Consider the following 17,311-nt stretch of genomic DNA (forward strand, 5'->3'; position numbering starts at 1 on the left):
GATCAACTGTCAAAATTGCTGGATGGTTCAGCAAGTTGAAAAATAATTGCTGATACTCAGTAAATTCGTATTGCTGAATGAAATCAGCACAAAAAAAATCAGCAAAATTTGCTGAATACCAGCAAACAAAATGTGCAGTGTACTGTTTGTTTTTTTTTCTTCTGTTTTAAAACAATTTATTTCGACCTTTTTTTTTGGTTTACGCAAAATTGGAATTACTAGCAACACATGGTATTTTTTTTGGTACTAAACGAAGCTTTAACAACAATTTAGGAGCCATTTGTAGTCTAAAAAATGGCTAAATTTCACCACGTTAAGAAAATTAGCTCAAACTTATTGTAAAATTATAGATTTGGTAAATATTTTAAGAAATAATCAAATTCTGGGTTGACATGAGCTGAACTACACAGTTTATATTATGGGTTAAGCCCCAATCCACTCTAAAATCTCTTTTTCGGCTTTTTGTCGAAGTCAAAAGAAGAAAAGTCTCTGCCCGTTTAGGGAGTGGCAATTATATTGCCACCTCAAAAGCTCGTTTTTGGGGTAAACGGGCAGTGGCAACTATATTTCCACCTAGATTTTTAAGAGTTTCTTTCAAACAAACATTGTTTTGTACATGTAATCATGTATAGTATCATTTCCATAATAGTATGCGTTGACAACTCTTCTAGTTTTCTCGGCCTTATAAAGGGTTAACCAACTAAGCCATAGAACAGGTAATGATTCTGCGGAATAGAAAGCCAAACTGAACCCGAGCCTACACCATGAACATTCCTTCTTTCAAGAACCAACTCTCTTTCGGCTTAGATGCCAATCCACTACACGCCCGCGTTTGTGCCCAATACCTACAAGTAAGAGCGTATTGTTTTATTTGAAGCCGAAACTGAATTTTGCACTCCGCATACCTAGCCAAATGAAAGTTGTGTTCTTCTTGTATGGCATGGTTCATGAGTGCGGTTGTCTCTCGTAATTTGTTTATCTCTTGTTGTACTTCTTGTGTGTCGTTATCTCGTAGTCTTTGGTATTTGTTAATGTGTGTTTGATGTCCACTAATCCTAGTTCTTAATTGATTTTTGGTCATACCTATATATGTTTTGTTACAGTCTTTACAGGGAATGTTGTATATTATTTGGGATTGTTTCATGTTTGGAACTGGGTCTTTTACTGGTCTAAGTAGACTAACTAATTTATAACTAATGAATACTTTGTACAAGTACAGTTTTCCCTTAAAAAAGGCCAAAACCCATGGCCGAAACGTCGGGTAGAATAAAATAAATCGTCGTAAATTAAGACTGAGATAGCCGTTTCTACGCAATAAGATCCAGTTCCAGTCGAAAAATCCCAAATCGATGAACACAACTTCGATTTTAATCTTTAGCTGACTGGGTCTTGTACCATCTCGATGTGACAAATCAGCGAAAGCGAACTTGACTCTGATCTCCTGATTCGCGCTCCTTTATGCCAACTGATGTTGTAACGGTAATAATACCTTAACCACTTTCAAAAATGTATAGAAAAAGTAAACAGCTCATTAGCTGTAGGAAAAGACTTAGCGTTTATTAAAAATTAAGAGAAATCGGAACTCAAATTTAAATAAGTTGAATATGTATTGATTCTTGTATAAATTAAATTTCCTAGTGAGAGGGCCTCAGGCGCATTGTTCTTGATGTTCTTGTGGATTCTGATGATCTTCAGATGCAAAGCAGCGTTTTGGTATATATGGTTTTATTCCAAGAAAATTATTTTAGGTATACTTTAGGTGACAATAGTAAAAATTATGAACATTTTTTTTCTATTTTTTCTCATTCAAGCAAATTGTTCAGAACAATTTGATTTGTCTCAGATTTTTACAAAGATTTTCTGGAATTTCCTACAGATGAAAAAGACTTTTTTGACCAAAATCACAGATGAAAACCAAAAAAAATGTGGCATCATTGCTGTCTGCTGGTGTCTAATTTAGTAAGCGTCAAGAGCTCGGCACGGTCGCACGCCCGACGACCAACTGCGCCGACGACGCAAGCGAGGGTATACTGATATGTGTTGCCCTTTACTGGTATTTACCAGATTTGCATGCCAATAAATATACAGAAAAACTTGTAGTGAGAAGGCACAGAATGTTGCAAATTGACAAATTACATATATGAATTCTAAAAAACTTGTTTGAGGAATTCTAAGAGATAATCAATTTAACTGCTTTCGTGCCAATGAAAATACAATGTAGATTAAAATAATTTAAATACCAACTTATTTGTATAAGATATTGTATTGGAGTACAAGAGTATTTTAAATAATTATTTTAATGTTGAATGTCGTGCAACTATATAAGAAACATAGTGTTAAATGTTCATCAGTTAGTAGGGTTAATTTTTGATTCTTCAATACTCTTTATTCTCACCTGGATTAGGCAATATTGAGTACAAAAATATGCTTGAAGTTTTTGTTACAAAACTTTTAAATGCATTTTTCCTTTTAGTTTCCCCTCACATGTTTATGATTCCTAAGCATTTTTTCAAACAAGAAACACGCCGATCAAGCTCATTGTGGTCATGTCTTAGCAGCGCCGTTTTTCCGTTATTCCCCCCCTCGGAGACCGTCTATCGACCATATGGTGTGAATGGCGATAGTCGTCTGCTTTTATACGTCATCGTAAATATGCATATTCTCCTCCGTCCACCTATAGTCTTCCGCCAGATCATTGCTGCATGCACGCACAAAGAGTGAGCCAAGCGGACAACATGAATTAACTAATTAGCTTAGGCTGGTTCATATTTCATTGCCCCTGAAGATGTTCCTTCCTTTTGCCTACTACCAACCGGACTAGAACCGGGAATTGAGTGGTTTTCCGCTTCTCTTCGTCCGACCCTTCCTTCCTTAGATGTTTATCGACTAGCGCAAGAGAACAAAAACAAACTTTCCAAAAGTTGTGCGCTTCGTCGTGTCATTCCGGCATTGCTCGAATTTTTCCCCTTGCTTTGTGGTTCGCCTGTTTAATGTATTTTATCTGTTTGGCTTATCGTCTCTTGTACAAGGTGTAGGGAGTTCCCGTTTTATGCACTCGTCGTTTGGTCGGCTGCTCAACTGCACGATGTTCTTTGTGCTGAAACATAGTTTCATTTTAGGATTCATAAATTGAACGCTTCATTGCCAAGACGATTTAATTTTCAATCACCGGCAATGGTAGTAGGTAGCGGCCGCTAGTTGTGTTGATCCCAACCGTCGACCCCGCGAATGTGTGTATTTATCCACACACAATACATATAATAGAGTTACCCGTTTGGCTGAACATGTCTGGTACACTCTGGTAGAACTCTGCTGGTGCATGGAAAATCAATTGAATTATATTTGTCCGTTCCTTCCTGGCCGATCCACCGCAAAACGCAAACTCAGTGTAATGTTGAGCACCGCGTCGTCGATGAATTTGCCGACGATGCACTTTCGCACATTCGGTGTTGAAATACCTAGCTGGATTGTGGCGGGTTGGATACTATCCGGTACTTCCTAGGACGGTGGTTCTCAACCTGTTGTGTATCGTTTTCTCCCACTGGGGAACAGTTTTGTTTGTCATTCAATTCATTTATTAGGTATTACATCAAATTCAAGATAAAACTGAATCCACAATATTTCTCCATAATACACGGTTCGTGACTGCCGCTCTCCATCCTCGGTCATGCCCTACACTATCCAAATTACGCTCCACCTGGCCCGCCCATCATGATCTCTGTGCTCCACGCCTTCTTATACCGACTGAATCAGTCGCGAATACAAACTTTGCAGGGTTGTTTTCCGGCATTTTTGCAACATGTCCTGCCCGCCGTATACTTCCGACTTTGGCCACCTTCTGGATGCTGGGTTCGCCATACAGTGCAGCGAGCTCGTGGTTCATCCTTCTCCGCCACACCACACGCGTTTCTCGAAAACTCAGAGTGCTTGCAGGTCCTCCTCGAGCATGGTCCATGTCTCGTGTCCGTAGAAGACCTTCGGTTATATCAACGTCTCGTACATGGTGCACTTCGTGCGTGGGTGAATCTTTTTAGACCGCAGCTTTTTCTGGAGCCCATAGTAGGCACGACTTCCACTGATGATGCGCCTTCGTATTTCGTGGCTTGCATTGTGCTCCGGCTGTCGCGCCCGGTTCCTCGCATTACACCATCCAGAGCGATATTGAAGAGTAGGCATGAGAGTCCGTCACCTTATCGAAGTCCCCGGCGAGATTCGAATGAACTGGAACTGCGAAACTTTTACGCAGTTTTGCACACCGTCCATCGTTGCTTTAATCAGTCTAGTCAGCTTTCCAGGAAAGCCGTTTTCGTCCATAGTTTTCCATAGCTCTGTGCGGTCGATACTGTTGTATTTTTTTTCTAAACCATAGGGGGATAATCTGCTCAACAGACACCCTAACGGGAAGGTTAGGGTAGTGTAGGTCTGAGGTCGTCTTCTACAACAAAAGTAAAAGCCAGGACTACTCTCTCCTCGTACCCACTAAACCATTCCTATGGTCGCCAAACCCTACGTCTCTCCGGAACCACCAAGAAGGTATTGCTTCAGAGAGGGGCTAGTGCACATCGCACCCACAAGGTTAGCTGCGTAGCCTAGCAGCAACGAACATCGATGACTCGCTCTGGAGAGTTCATCACGGTAACATGCTGGCGCTTAGCCAGTTTCCCGAGTGCTCCTCGCCACTCCCTTTGTCCTCGGAAGGCGGGCAGGGTCAACTCCGCCCGCGCCCAACTGCTTTGCAGACATCAAGAACTGATGCCCACGTGCAACCCGATCTGACCTGCTGAAGGCAAGGGTATCACTACCCTTCAGGCCCTATCAGCTGCACCAGAAGGTTGTTGACAGCAGGGTCTCCATCTGCCCCGACCCTTGCCGGGGATCCCTTTCCAACCGCGGGTTCGAATCCAACCCAGTAGGCCTGACGCACCCCCCCGCTTGCGAGTCAGCCGCGTAGTTGCCGGCTAAGAATAGGACTACTAACCCCAATCCAAGGTGTCAAGCGACCCGTGCCGAGGAATGAGTGATCGAGGGGGTGAAAAAGATGCTCGATCTTTAACGGAGCCTGTGGGGTACCTGAGCACCCCCCACAGTAAGCTGTCCTTTACCGCGTTAATGCAGAGCGTGGTGGACATTCTTTCTCGTGCAACTCGTGGGAATACATTATGAGCAAAAGTTCTAAAAATATCAACATAGGTGGAAGTAGTGGTGCGATCAACCCCTTCGCAAGAAGCGGGTTGATGAGGTCTCCGACAAGGAGAAGTGAGGAGTCAGGTGCTGGTAGCTGCTTACGTAGCTCAAGCGTGGGAGCTCCTGTCCACTCCACGGCAAGCCAGCCGGCGGAGGTCATGGACGGAGCGTGGTTGCTGAGGGCCATCAGCCAAGAAGTAGGAAAAGGACGGCCCGCATTAGAGGTTGCTGAGCACCAGCTTGGCAAAATCATCGACTTTGCGACAACTAAGTCGAATATAAGCAAGGACCTGAAAACGGCCTTGCTTAGACTTAGAGTGTCTGTCGATGAGGCCAAGCAGGAGCACGCGGTCGCGTTGCTGGCTGCTGCAGCGGCGGAACCCGCAAAGGAGAAGGCGTCGAAGTTTACACAAACGGAGGCCTTCTCCTTTGCAGGTATTCCGAATAGTGTGGAAGCGAATGCTCGTGACAAACGTGACAAGCATTCGCAGAAGCGGGCGAAGCAGCCGTCAGGTGGGGAGCTGTCTGGCGGCGCCCGCAAGGCCAGGCGTATAATAACCCCGAAAGCCGGTGGTAATGCCGGAAAGTCGGACCCCAGCCAGGGTTCCCGGAAAGCTGGGAAGGGTGGGCCTGAAAAGGCTGGCCCGTCCCGGAACGATGGGAACAAGGGGTTGCGACCATTGGTGGGCCCTCAGCAGCCACAGAGCATGGCGATCCAAGAAGAGGACCCTCCTTGGACAAAGGTAGAGCGGAAGAGGAAGAAGAAGGTGAATCCGCAGGTAGAAGTGCAGGACGCCAAGCCAAGGCGTAGGAGGGCAGGTGCCAGGCGCGAGAAAGGCGACGCTATCGTCATCAAGACGGAACAGTCTAAGTACTCGGACGTCTTGAAGACGTTGCGTAGCGACGCCAAGCTTGAGGGTCTTGGAGCCGACGTGCGCAGTATTAGACGTACTCGTACGGGCGAGATGATCCTGGAGCTGAAGCGCCAGAAGGAACACAAGGGCGCCACCTACAAGAGGCTGGCAGAAGAGGTCCTTGGTGAGGGTGTGCAGGTGAGGGCTCTGACACATGAGGCGACTCTGAAGGTCAAAGACATTGACGAGATCACCGAAGTGGAAGAGCTCGTCACGGCACTGCGGCAACAGTGCGATGTGCAGGTGGCCGCCGCAGCCGTTAAGCTACGGAGAAAGCCAGCAGGGACACAGATAGCTTTGGTTCAGCTACCTGTGGCGGATGTTAAAAAGTCCGTTAAAGTAGGGAGTATAAAGGTGGGCTGGTGTGTATGTCACCTGACATTCCACGAGCCACCAGAGGTTTGCTTCAGGTGTCTGGAACCAGGACACAAGTCGTGGGACTGTAAAGGCCCCGACAGGCGCAAACTGTGTAGGCGATGCGGCGCTGAAGGTCATGAGGCCCAAAGCTGCACGAGTCCGTCCATCTGCATGATCTGTACCGGGAAAACCTCGAAAAACAGACATCCGATGGGTGGTCCAGGGTGCCTGGCGTTTAAGAAAGCCGCAGTGAACAACAAATCACAGTGCAGGTAACGCAGCTGAACCTGAACCACTGTGATGTGGCTCAGCAACTGCTTTGTCAGGCGGTTTCTGAGTGGGAGACGGATATCACCATCATTTCGGACCCATACCGAGTACCCGCCGGCAACGGCAACTGGGCCTCAGATGGGACCAGAAAAATGGCGGCGATATGGACGACGGGTAAATACCCCGTTCAGGAGTTGGTGTCTACTACCTATGAGGGCTTCGTGGTCGCCAAAGTAAACGGGGTCTTCTTCTGTAGCTATTATGCGCCTCCGCGGTGGCCGATCGAGCAGTTCACGCAAATGCTGGACCGATTAACGACCGTGCTAACAGGGCGAAGGCCGGTGGTAATAGCGGGCGACTTTAATGCCTGGGCCGTGGAATGGGGAAGCCGTTTCACGAACCAGCGGGGTCAGATCCTGCTAGAAACACTGGCCATCTTAGATGTCGACTTGGCTAATGTCGGTACCAAGAGTACCTTTAGTCGAAACGGAGCGGAGTCAATTATTGACGTGACCTTTTGTAGTCCTGGCCTAACATGTAGTTCGAACTGGAGAGTAGATGATGGCTACACTCACAGCGACCACCTGGCGGTTCGCTACAGTATCGACTACAATAACAGCAGACAGCGGATAGAAGAAAAGGCGGCTACGCCTAGGCCAAGCCCTCGCAGGTGGAAGACATCATACTTCGACTAAGGCGTATTTAGGGAGGCGCTCCGCCGTGAGCGAAACTTAATCGGTTTAGACGGCGACGAGCTGGTAGCGGTGCTCTCACGTGCGTGTGATGCGACCATGCCTAGGCGAGTCCACCCTAGAAATGGGAGGCCACCGGCTTACTGGTGGACCGACGCGATTGCGGACCTGCGCCGCGCCTGCCTACGGGCTAGGCGGCGGATGCAGCGAGCACGATCAGAGGAAGAGCGAAATGAACGGCGGGTGGTGTTCGCCGCTGCAAAAGCCGCGCTTAAGACCGAGATAAGAGCAAGCAAAAAGGCCTGCTTTGAGGGTCTCTGTCAGAGTGCCAATACGAACCCGTGGGGTGACGCCTACAGGATCGTTATGGCCAAGACGAGAGGTGTGATGGCTCCTACAGAGCAATCTCCAGAGATGTTGGAGGGGATCATTGGAGGACTTTTTCCGCGTCATGATCCTAATCCTTGGCCTCCTTTCGTAGGACAGCCGGGGACTGGGGCTAGCGATGAGAAGAGGGTCACCGATGTGGAACTTGTGGGGATAGCTAAGTCCCTTAGCGTAGGTAAGGCCCCAGGTCCGGACGGAGTTCCGAACCTGGCCTTAAAAGTAGCCATTGCAGAGGCTCCCGAGATGTTCAGGTCTGCTATGCAGAAATGCCTGGACGAGGGAGTTTTCCCAGAAGCTTGGAAGAGGCAGAGCCTGGTACTATTGCCAAAGGCGGGGAAACCACCCGGAGACCCGTCGGCATATAGACCAATATGCTTGATTGACACGGCGGGGAAGGTGCTCGAAAAGATCATCCTCAATAGAATGTTGCGGGTTACCGAGGGCGAAAATGGTCTTTCGAGTAACCAGTCCAGCAGTCCTCTAGAGGGGACACATCGATCTTGTCCTCGTCTGGCAACGCGTATGCTGAGACGATATCCGGTTGATTCAGTCGCTCTAGGTTGTACCGCGGCGATCGCCGGTACCGTACATTGTTGATGACGGAAAGTTTTGGGTGCAGATAGTGGTCGGAGTCGATAGCGCCACGATAGCTCCTGACGTCGGCAGTTCTCTATCCATAACCTTTCTAGCCGTCAATTGATTCCCATGGAGTGCCGATTGTTATTCTGATGCCTACGAATATACGTCAGGCGGTCGAACCAAGTATGCAAGCTCAGCTTGCCCGAAGGCTTGTATGTGATCCGAATCCAGTACTGTTAGAAACAATTGAGGTACATAGGTGACGGATGACTTGTGGTTGTGTCAGCATTCGGAGGTCGACGAATCGTGTCTGTACATCTGTGTTTCTATTTGGTATCACGTCCCTCCGTGAGCTCGGAGGGACTCGACATTTCCGATGCTCGGTGGCATTCTGAAATGTGTTATGAGGGTGGCTTATTTGACGAAGCTAAGCTTACAGTTGATCTAATGCTGACAACGTTGTTGCTTCCTATCGCAAGTTCTTTCAGTTCGCTGGGGTCGTATATTACTCTATTGCTGATTTTTCTTTTCAATTGTGTTTACGGCCTGTCTGCATAGCCGGGCACAAACTTCCCAACTTTCGGGAGGACCATAGTGTACAGTTGACCTTAGCGGCCTTCAATGTCAATCGGCTATGGGGAACAGTCACTGTTGTGAGCGGCTCCTGCTGTAGAACAGACGCTCAAGTTTGCAGAAGCAAACCTTTCCTTCTCTGCCAGGCTCCGAACTAAGTTCGCAGGTTGGTTACCCGATCTACCCTGAGGTAGGTAATGATGGATGGTGCTGAGAAGAGGCTAATGAGCCCAATGAGGATTATATTGTGCGTTACCCAGCCTTAATCCTAGCATTGGGGTCATAATAACACAGACAGAAAAGCTGAGCGTTCACTGTTTACGTTAGCGTGGTCCAGCTAATGCACGAAGAAGGTTAACCGTGCTTGACACAATATAGGTTAAATATTTAGGAGTTGATGCAGATGTTTTACACTTGTGGTTAACGATCTGAAAAGCTGTGAAAATCTTTTATTGAATTGTTTGTGCCATCATGGAAGTTGATCCACTCCCGATTGGTAACCACTGTGAGTGTGAGAGAAGTACTCCCGATGGGATGCAGTCAGTGGGAGCCTCGAATATGCATCGACACATTCAGTCAGTGCTGCAATGCCATCGCCACCACCGCCGCCGCTGTTGCAGCCGTAATCCCTTGATGCAATTATTGAATCGGATGCTTCCGTGCAAAGCTGCCAACCGTTTATACCTATGTGAGTTCACGCTGTTTTCTGGTTGGTGTGCTCCGCAGTTAGCGCGGCATGTAAACGAGGCTGTTTTTGATTGGATGGGTGAGAACGGCCGCTATTAAATCAACCAACAGGGCGAATTACCACAGGGTCTTCGATAATTGTTCTTATCTTTTGTGGCAACCGTGCATGTCCCATGCAGAGGAATTATTTATGTTGCTGGCGGTAGCTCAAAGGTGGAAAAGACGATTACAATTGTTTCGGCGTACTAGTATCTAGTTCATTTTAAACAGTTTTTGTGCAGTTTTATGGGCTTATCCGATGGCAAAGTGGTGAAGAAATTCCCTGCCCTTCGATTCAGAAAGGGGGACGGGCAGCATTCTACCAACTTAGTCGAGGAAGAATTCTTAGAAAAACTCCTCGCACTAACATTCCTTCCCTTCCTAGATGATCGTAAGGACGTGGCCGACGCCGATACTGACAATATGAAGTTCTGAACCCTCGAAGAGATGTGTTACAAACTAATACTCAATCCAAAGCTTGGTGTTGTAGCTGATTAGTTATGAAGAAAACCATCAAACATATTTACAATCTTTTGAGATTTGCTCGTTAGAGTAAAAAATTAGGTGCACTCATTTTTGCCGAAGTACGCCAAATTACGAAAATTTACGTGATTATTTTCAGTTTAGTGACCTTGTACTACTAGCATCGATACTAATCTTCAGTTTGAATAGAAATTTGCTTTTTCGTTTTCGAGAAGAACTGAGCAATTTTGCTGATGAAATACGTCAAGTGCTGAGCAACCAATGACATATACATTAGTGTGGGTCATCGGAACCGTTTTCTCAGATCAAAGCTTTTTTGATTCCGTTTCGGGTCCTGAGTATCTGTGCAAAATTTGAGCACGATCGGTTGCGTCTACACTTTGCGCATTGCAATTGAAATTTGTATGGAATTTTGTATGGGAAAACATACTTTTTTGTATTTTTGTCATAAGTTGAAAAAGTTTGTCTGAAACTTTTTAACCGATACTGTAAAATGATAGCCAAGGATGTTCTGAAAAACTTTGTTGAAGAACGCAAAGCGATCCGATGCTTGTGGAAATAGTTATAACCAACGAACCGCATGCATGTGATTATGCTTTAACACGTAAAGGAATAACAATAGCAACAAAATCATAGTTCCTTTGAATTCCACTAAGAATTTGCATCCTTTGACAGATACGTATTTCGACCTCAACTGTAAGGTCGTCTTCAGTGTCTTGTACTTGACTCGACTCGACTCGAATCAAGTACAAGACACTGAAGACGACCTTACAGTTGAGGTCGAAATACGTATCTGTCAAAGGATGCAAATTCTTAGTGGAATTCAAAGGAACCGTACTTAACCCGATTTTCTTTTATTTACAGATATTCCCCTAACAAGCCCAGGTTAATCATCATCAACAAAATCATGCTGTTTCGCCAAGCAATGCCAGCGCTATAACTTTTTTCATAAGCATCAGATCACTTCGCGGTCTTCGACAAAGTTTTTCAGGACACCCTAGGCTATGTTTTCTTTTTATCGGTTACATGGTTTTAGAAAAAATCGAGCTTGTTATAAGAGAAATGCAAAAAAGTGTGTTTTCCCATGTAAAACCCCATACAAACTTCAAACGCGATGCGCAAAACGTAGACATAACCGATCGTGCCCAAATTTTGCACACTTATTTGGGTCCTGAAATAGGATCAAAAAAGCTTTGATCTGATGAGATATCATTGAATTTTTCATTTTTCCATATAAACGATGACCCACTCTAATATACATTCAGGACCCATCGATTGTTTCCCTGTGCAATTTTGATTGATCTAGTCAGTAACGGAGTAGCAAATACGAATTGCTCACGCTCATGTTCATCCAGAATTCTTAGGAGAACTAGTCAAAACTTCGATTGATATTGTAATAGTCTCTAGAAGATGAGTTAGAGGATCAAAATTGCCATGACACTCTGTATCATTCGTGGAATTGTTCTGAATGGCCGCTTTGAGAACAACAACCAGTTCGAAGATCGTGACTTTGCGAGTGACCGTGAACGTTCTGCCTACACGAAACCCTAAACGTTCGGATGAACTGGAAGAACATGGCCTAATACAGATGATAATGGTGATCCACTATACGCTCGGCACTGGAGTAGAGTTTCTTTGTAATCAACAAGGTATCAAGATAGGGTAGCAAACCACTTGGGCAGTGGCCGGTATTTTGGGCACTCTTCGCTATAACTCAGTCAATTCCAAACCAATTGACTTGAAATATTGTACACGGCTTAATGCTATACGTATCTCATCGCGTTCCAAAAATTGTGTCAATTGGTTCAGAATTGGCTGAGTTATAGCAGAAAAGTGCCCAAAATAGGACCCCTGCCGAGATGGTTCCACTTCCCTAGTACATGAGCATTTTACTTTACTTGCTCTCGAGAACCGAGTAGCGCTGACGGGCTACGGTTTTGGCTCCTCTTATTTTCGCTCGCTCAATCGCGGCTTTGGCGTTTCTTCGCTCCTCTAGCTGCGTTCAGGTGTGATTTGTGATCTACCGTTTTGGTTCGCCAGGTCTTCCTTTTTATCTTGATGTCTTTCAGTCGGCGTATGCTGAACTTGCACCAAATTTTCTCCTACTCTTGTCATCCAGAATCTCTGAAAAAGTTGCGTAGCTGCAATAGCTTTTGCGATCTGCCATGGGCAAGTGATTGCATCATCACTTCATCACCTTCCCCAGTGGCATCCTCGCCTAAAAATACAGGGGATAGACAAAATGATCGGGACAGGCAAAATTTTCACTTTCAAAAAAAGCGTTCAACTAACTGTAACTTTTCAAAAAATGCATCAAATACTTTCAAATTTTCACTGTAAATTGATCAACTAATTGTGTATCAGTTGAAAAACATCGGGCTATTCTGCACGAAGTTATAAAGATTCTAGAAAAAGATATAATTATCCGATAGCCAACTTTGAGCTGCTATGTCTTTGGTTCACTGAATCCGGAGATATAACAGCTCAAAGCAAGCTATCGGCTAATTTTAACTTTTTCTAGACTCTTTATAACTTCGTGCAGAATAGCCAGATCTTTTCCACATACTGACCAGTGCCTCTTTTGAAAAAATTACAGCTAATTGAACATTTTTTAGAAAGTGAAAAATTTTGCCTGTCCTGATCAGTTTGTCTATCCCCTGTAGAAGGTCACCAACATTTACGCACTGAAGATGCCTGTTACAGATAAGTAGTTATCTCATCGTAGTTGTTTTAGTGGAATCCGAACAAACGTAACAGTACAATTGCTTCAGACTTAAACAAGCGTCGGTACCGTACAAAGTAAGATTAATTTTATCTTATTTTTTAATTTAATTTTATTATTGAAGAACAACATAAACTAACCTCAAGAAAACTCTTTGATAAACAAATTCCATGTCAACACTTTAACCACGGTTCCAATACTCACTAACAAAACCATATCCTGCCACTGCAATAAAATAACTTCATCGGTCGTGTCCTGTGACTATCAGGTCGGTGGCGAGTACACACAAAAGGATAATGATCCCACGTCTGTTCTGGTGCCAATCGTACCGCCCCGGTCACTGTAGATTTAATAGCGCGTACTTGGGTGTGCGCTCTTTTGCGGTGCAACATGACGTGACGGGGGTGCTTTGGAATCAGTCGCCGTGCCGTTTGCTAGACTACACTCGAAACGGCACCTTTCGTGATTCCTTTCACGTGCATAAATATGTGCGGAAAATCTATTCCCCGTTCCCCATTCGTCACATTCTAGGGGCAGCCGTCGTTAGGAGCTCTTCGCTGGTCGTGGTTTCGTGATGGTTTCCAGTCATCCAGAAGGTGTATCGCTGATGACTTTGAATTCGTGTGGCCCTCTGCTTTCGGAAGTGGCTTGTTCCGGTCAGGTTATGAAAATCGTAGGCGGATCTAAGGTTTAGACGTTTAGCATTTCATCCTTTTGTATCAACTGGAAGATGATTCTTTAAACATTTCGTTTGGACATGAATGCGATGGGTCTTTCCACGAAATGCTTGCCGTAACTTTGCCACTAAGATAGAGCCTGCGTCCAGCTTAGTTTTGATGACCAATTAGTCTTGTAGATACTTTAAGAACTGTCATATTTTGTTTTTATCTGTTTTACCGAGATTCCGAAGGAAGAACTCACATTTTGCGAGTTTGTCGAGAGTGGGATTCGATCCCAGGTCCTCGGCGTGATAGTCAAGTATTGTAACCATCACACCAGGTCCGCTCTACAACTGTCATAAAATCTAATACCTTTTATTTTAGTTTTATGATGTTTTTGAGAGCCTATTCTAGTCTAAATATTCAACGAAAAAACGTTACTCGGGTTTATCAATCGGGATCAAACTCAAAAAACTTCTGACCCTTTGTCATAAAATACTTTTAGAGAGTTTTAGACACGCTTTAAAACTAATGTATCAAAACAATCTGTTATTGGCAACTTTAGGGTTGCTGAATCCCCTTACTGCGCTTCAGAACCGTTGGCGAGGTGGGTACATTGTATGCCTCGTCGTACGAACCTATTGTTTGTTGTTCTACCCAATTAATATCGCAACCGAACAAATAACAAGCGACGAGTTGTGTACATTTGCCCGTTAGTTTATTTGCTTGCTAGTCTACACTTTTTCCTCCGTTGCGTTGCGTTCCATGTTCCGGGTGCCAACACGGCTGAAGAAGAAACGAACGATGCACATGCACTTTCTGGTCGTCTCCGCCGAGGGGAAACCTGTAATGTTTATCGCCAGAGAAGTAGTAGGTGAGTATAGAGAGACTCTCGCCACGAATAGCCGATTAACAACTACCACGGAACTTTAGTCAGTCCATCTGCTAGAGGCGGCTCCAATCAAAGCGCCACACCACGGTATCCCAGAACCACTTGGCCTTAGCTGACGGTGGGTGTGTAGAGCATGACCAAACTAGTTTTAATGGAAAAGATATGCGTTTCAATTGTTCTGCCTGCGTACTTCAGACCAGACGACCGAACTTTGCGTGTTTGTTCACTATAATTTAGCAGTTCGTGCGGTCTTAACTGATGTGTTAGCCAAAGTTTATGGCTATAACTCTTGAGGTGCCGAGGTTAAATGACATCGGTACTCGATAACTTAACTTGTTAACTATTGATTGCTCTAAAAGAAGCTGTATGTGTTGTTGTTATTCAACTATTAAAGGTGTGCATTTCGATTATAGAAGAAACCTTGTTAGTATTTTTTAGCATACTTTGAACACAGAAACGTCTATATGACAAACAAATTCCAGTCCACTTTTTGAGTTTGTTTTGATTCTATATCACCCAGTAAAATGCAGCCTGATCGAAGAATTGCACCAGTCGTTTAAACTTAAAATATAGTTTAGCATAGGAATACTTCATCTATTCATCAACTGAGAATAGTTTTTCTAACAAATCATTTTTTCTCTCCACATTCCAGTGCCCTCGACGCATCAAATCATAAATGGCAGCGTCGAATGCTGATGTCATGCGTGGCAGTGGACCCTCCGTCGCTGCCCCTGGCTCAGCAATTCAGCAAATCGCACATCACCAGCTGGCATCAACTATATCAACTCAACAGCATCACTCGATCCCACCAAACCATCACATCCAGCAACTGCAGAATCTGACGCAGCAAACCGTAACAGTAGCAGCCGGACATCACCATGTATCGAACAACCCAAGTGCAATGGTGCACCATCACCATCGAGTGCAGCAGCAGCAGCAACAACATCAACTTCAACAGCTGGCGCAGCAACAGCCGCTTCAGCATCCCTCGTTACAGCACAGGATTGGCCAGTACAATGGAAACATGGGTAATTTGATGTTTCCTTCTTCCGAAAATCTTTCCGGGCCGGGCAGCAGCAACGACACGAATCTCGCCGCAAGTGCCAGTGCCAGTGATATCAGCAATACCGCGGTTGTAAATATAGCTAGTGTGAATCATCATCCTACGTTGGGTAGCGTCGCCGCGAAGGATGGTGTAGCGAATAACAGCAGTACCATCAATCCCGTCTTGAACAGGATAGCCACGAATGTTGCTGGTAGCATTCCAGTAGAAAATGTACCAGTTATGCAGCAACAACAGCAGCAACCATTAAGTGAGAGTTTGTCTCCAAAAGCGGGGGGTAGTGCTGTGACGCGAAGCAACGTTGCTCCTGGTTGGAGGAGGATAAAATACAATTGCGAGATTATCTACATAAGGTAAGTCTGTATTATAGTATGGTGATTTCAATGCGTCTTCTGGGTATCTGGAAAATGTGCAACCAGTGGGAGATTTTTGTTTTCTCTATACTTGAAAGTAATAAATTACTATCAGCAATGGGAACACAGCACAGACTTGAACAGTGGGCTTTTTTACACACTTCGTTCTCTTAAATGCGTGCCGAATGTCCAGATTATCACTCGTATTGTCTATTTGGGCATTGAGTGCGACTCCGTGTGCGTTCAAAGCAGAACGAAAACTATTGGCGTACGTGCGGGTGCGGGTAACTTTTCTTCTCCTAACAGTCCCGCAGGTCTTTGGCTCAAAGCAACATTTTAGTTCCGCTGGAGGAGAGCGTACGACGAAAGTTGAAAGGATACGGCGTAAGTCTAGGAATCACATGCTCACAGCTGGAGAAATGTTTTTTTAGGTTGCGTCACAGTGGGCACAAAAAGGTCTTTAAACTACGGAGAATTTGTACCTGAAAGCCTTAGATCGAGTGTATCGATTCAAGATTTTGTCTAGCAAAATAAAAAAGTAGGTTTATTAAAGTGTTAGTAGTTTCAAATTCAGCACTACATATATTGATTGCCAGCAAAATTATCATCTATCTCCACCCAAAATTAATCGAATACAAAAATATTATCATTGTTAGTACCCAAGAACTAATTTAGAGTTTGTATGGAAACATTGTTTGTTTGTGGCAAGATATTCTGTCGATGAAACTGCCGTTCTATACACGGCAACTAAAAAAAATCTGTATAGGGGTGCAATAAAATTGTGTTGTACTCGGTGTTAATGCGCTCTGTTAATTACAACTACAGTGCGAGAAATAAGTATAAAGACAGAGCCGTTTTCCATACAAAATAATCATGTTAAGGGATCAAAATCTCTTTTTCTAGCGATTCGATTGTTATGGAATTTTGTCTGCAACCTTAAAATAACTAGAATTTTGGCTAGAAATATAAATCATCATCCATGAAAACGTTGATATCGACTTTTCAGATTCAAATAAATATAAAGTCACTTATTTCCATATAAAAATGTGTCTTTATATTTATTTGAATCTAAAAAGTCGATATAAACGTTTTCATGGATGATGATTTATATTTCTAGCCAAAATTCTAGTTATTTTAAGGTTGCAGTCGAAATTCCATAACAATCGAATCGCTAGAAAAAGAGATTTTGATCCCTTAACATGATTATTTTGTATGAAAAACGGCTCTGTCTTTACACTTATTTCTCGCACTGTATAGAGAATAGAAATATGTTGATAACTAAACAATGCAATTCAGAAGAAAAAGCACATTGATTGTCATAGATCAAACAAACTTTCTATACAACTCGTGCAATCCTCTTCGTAGGCCAGGCCTTCCTAAATGTAGGGCTGCATGTCCCTGCTTAATCTCGGTCGAAAAGACGATATTATCTCCTTCCGGACCCCACAGACCTCCAA

The 17,311-nt window shown here is 44.4% G+C and overlaps 1 protein-coding gene across 9 annotated transcripts in view; it reads left to right on the plus strand.

Moving 5' to 3' along the window:
- The window catches only part of LOC109431502 (nuclear factor of activated T-cells 5), a 138,489-nt gene that overhangs the window by 25,161 nt on the left and 96,017 nt on the right, over nt 1–17,311 (plus strand). For all 9 annotated transcript variants that reach the window (XR_009996249.1, XM_062845724.1, XM_062845725.1 and 6 more), the window contains one exon: nt 15,091–15,854. Coding sequence is in view for 8 of the 9 variants with exons in the window: in XM_062845724.1 (XP_062701708.1) it covers nt 15,115–15,854 (740 nt within the window). In the remaining variant the exon portion in view is untranslated. The remainder of the gene's footprint in view (nt 1–15,090; nt 15,855–17,311) is intronic.

This window comes from Aedes albopictus, chromosome 1 (genome assembly GCF_035046485.1).
Source record: "Aedes albopictus strain Foshan chromosome 1, AalbF5, whole genome shotgun sequence".
Lineage (NCBI taxonomy): Eukaryota > Metazoa > Arthropoda > Insecta > Diptera > Culicidae > Aedes > Aedes albopictus.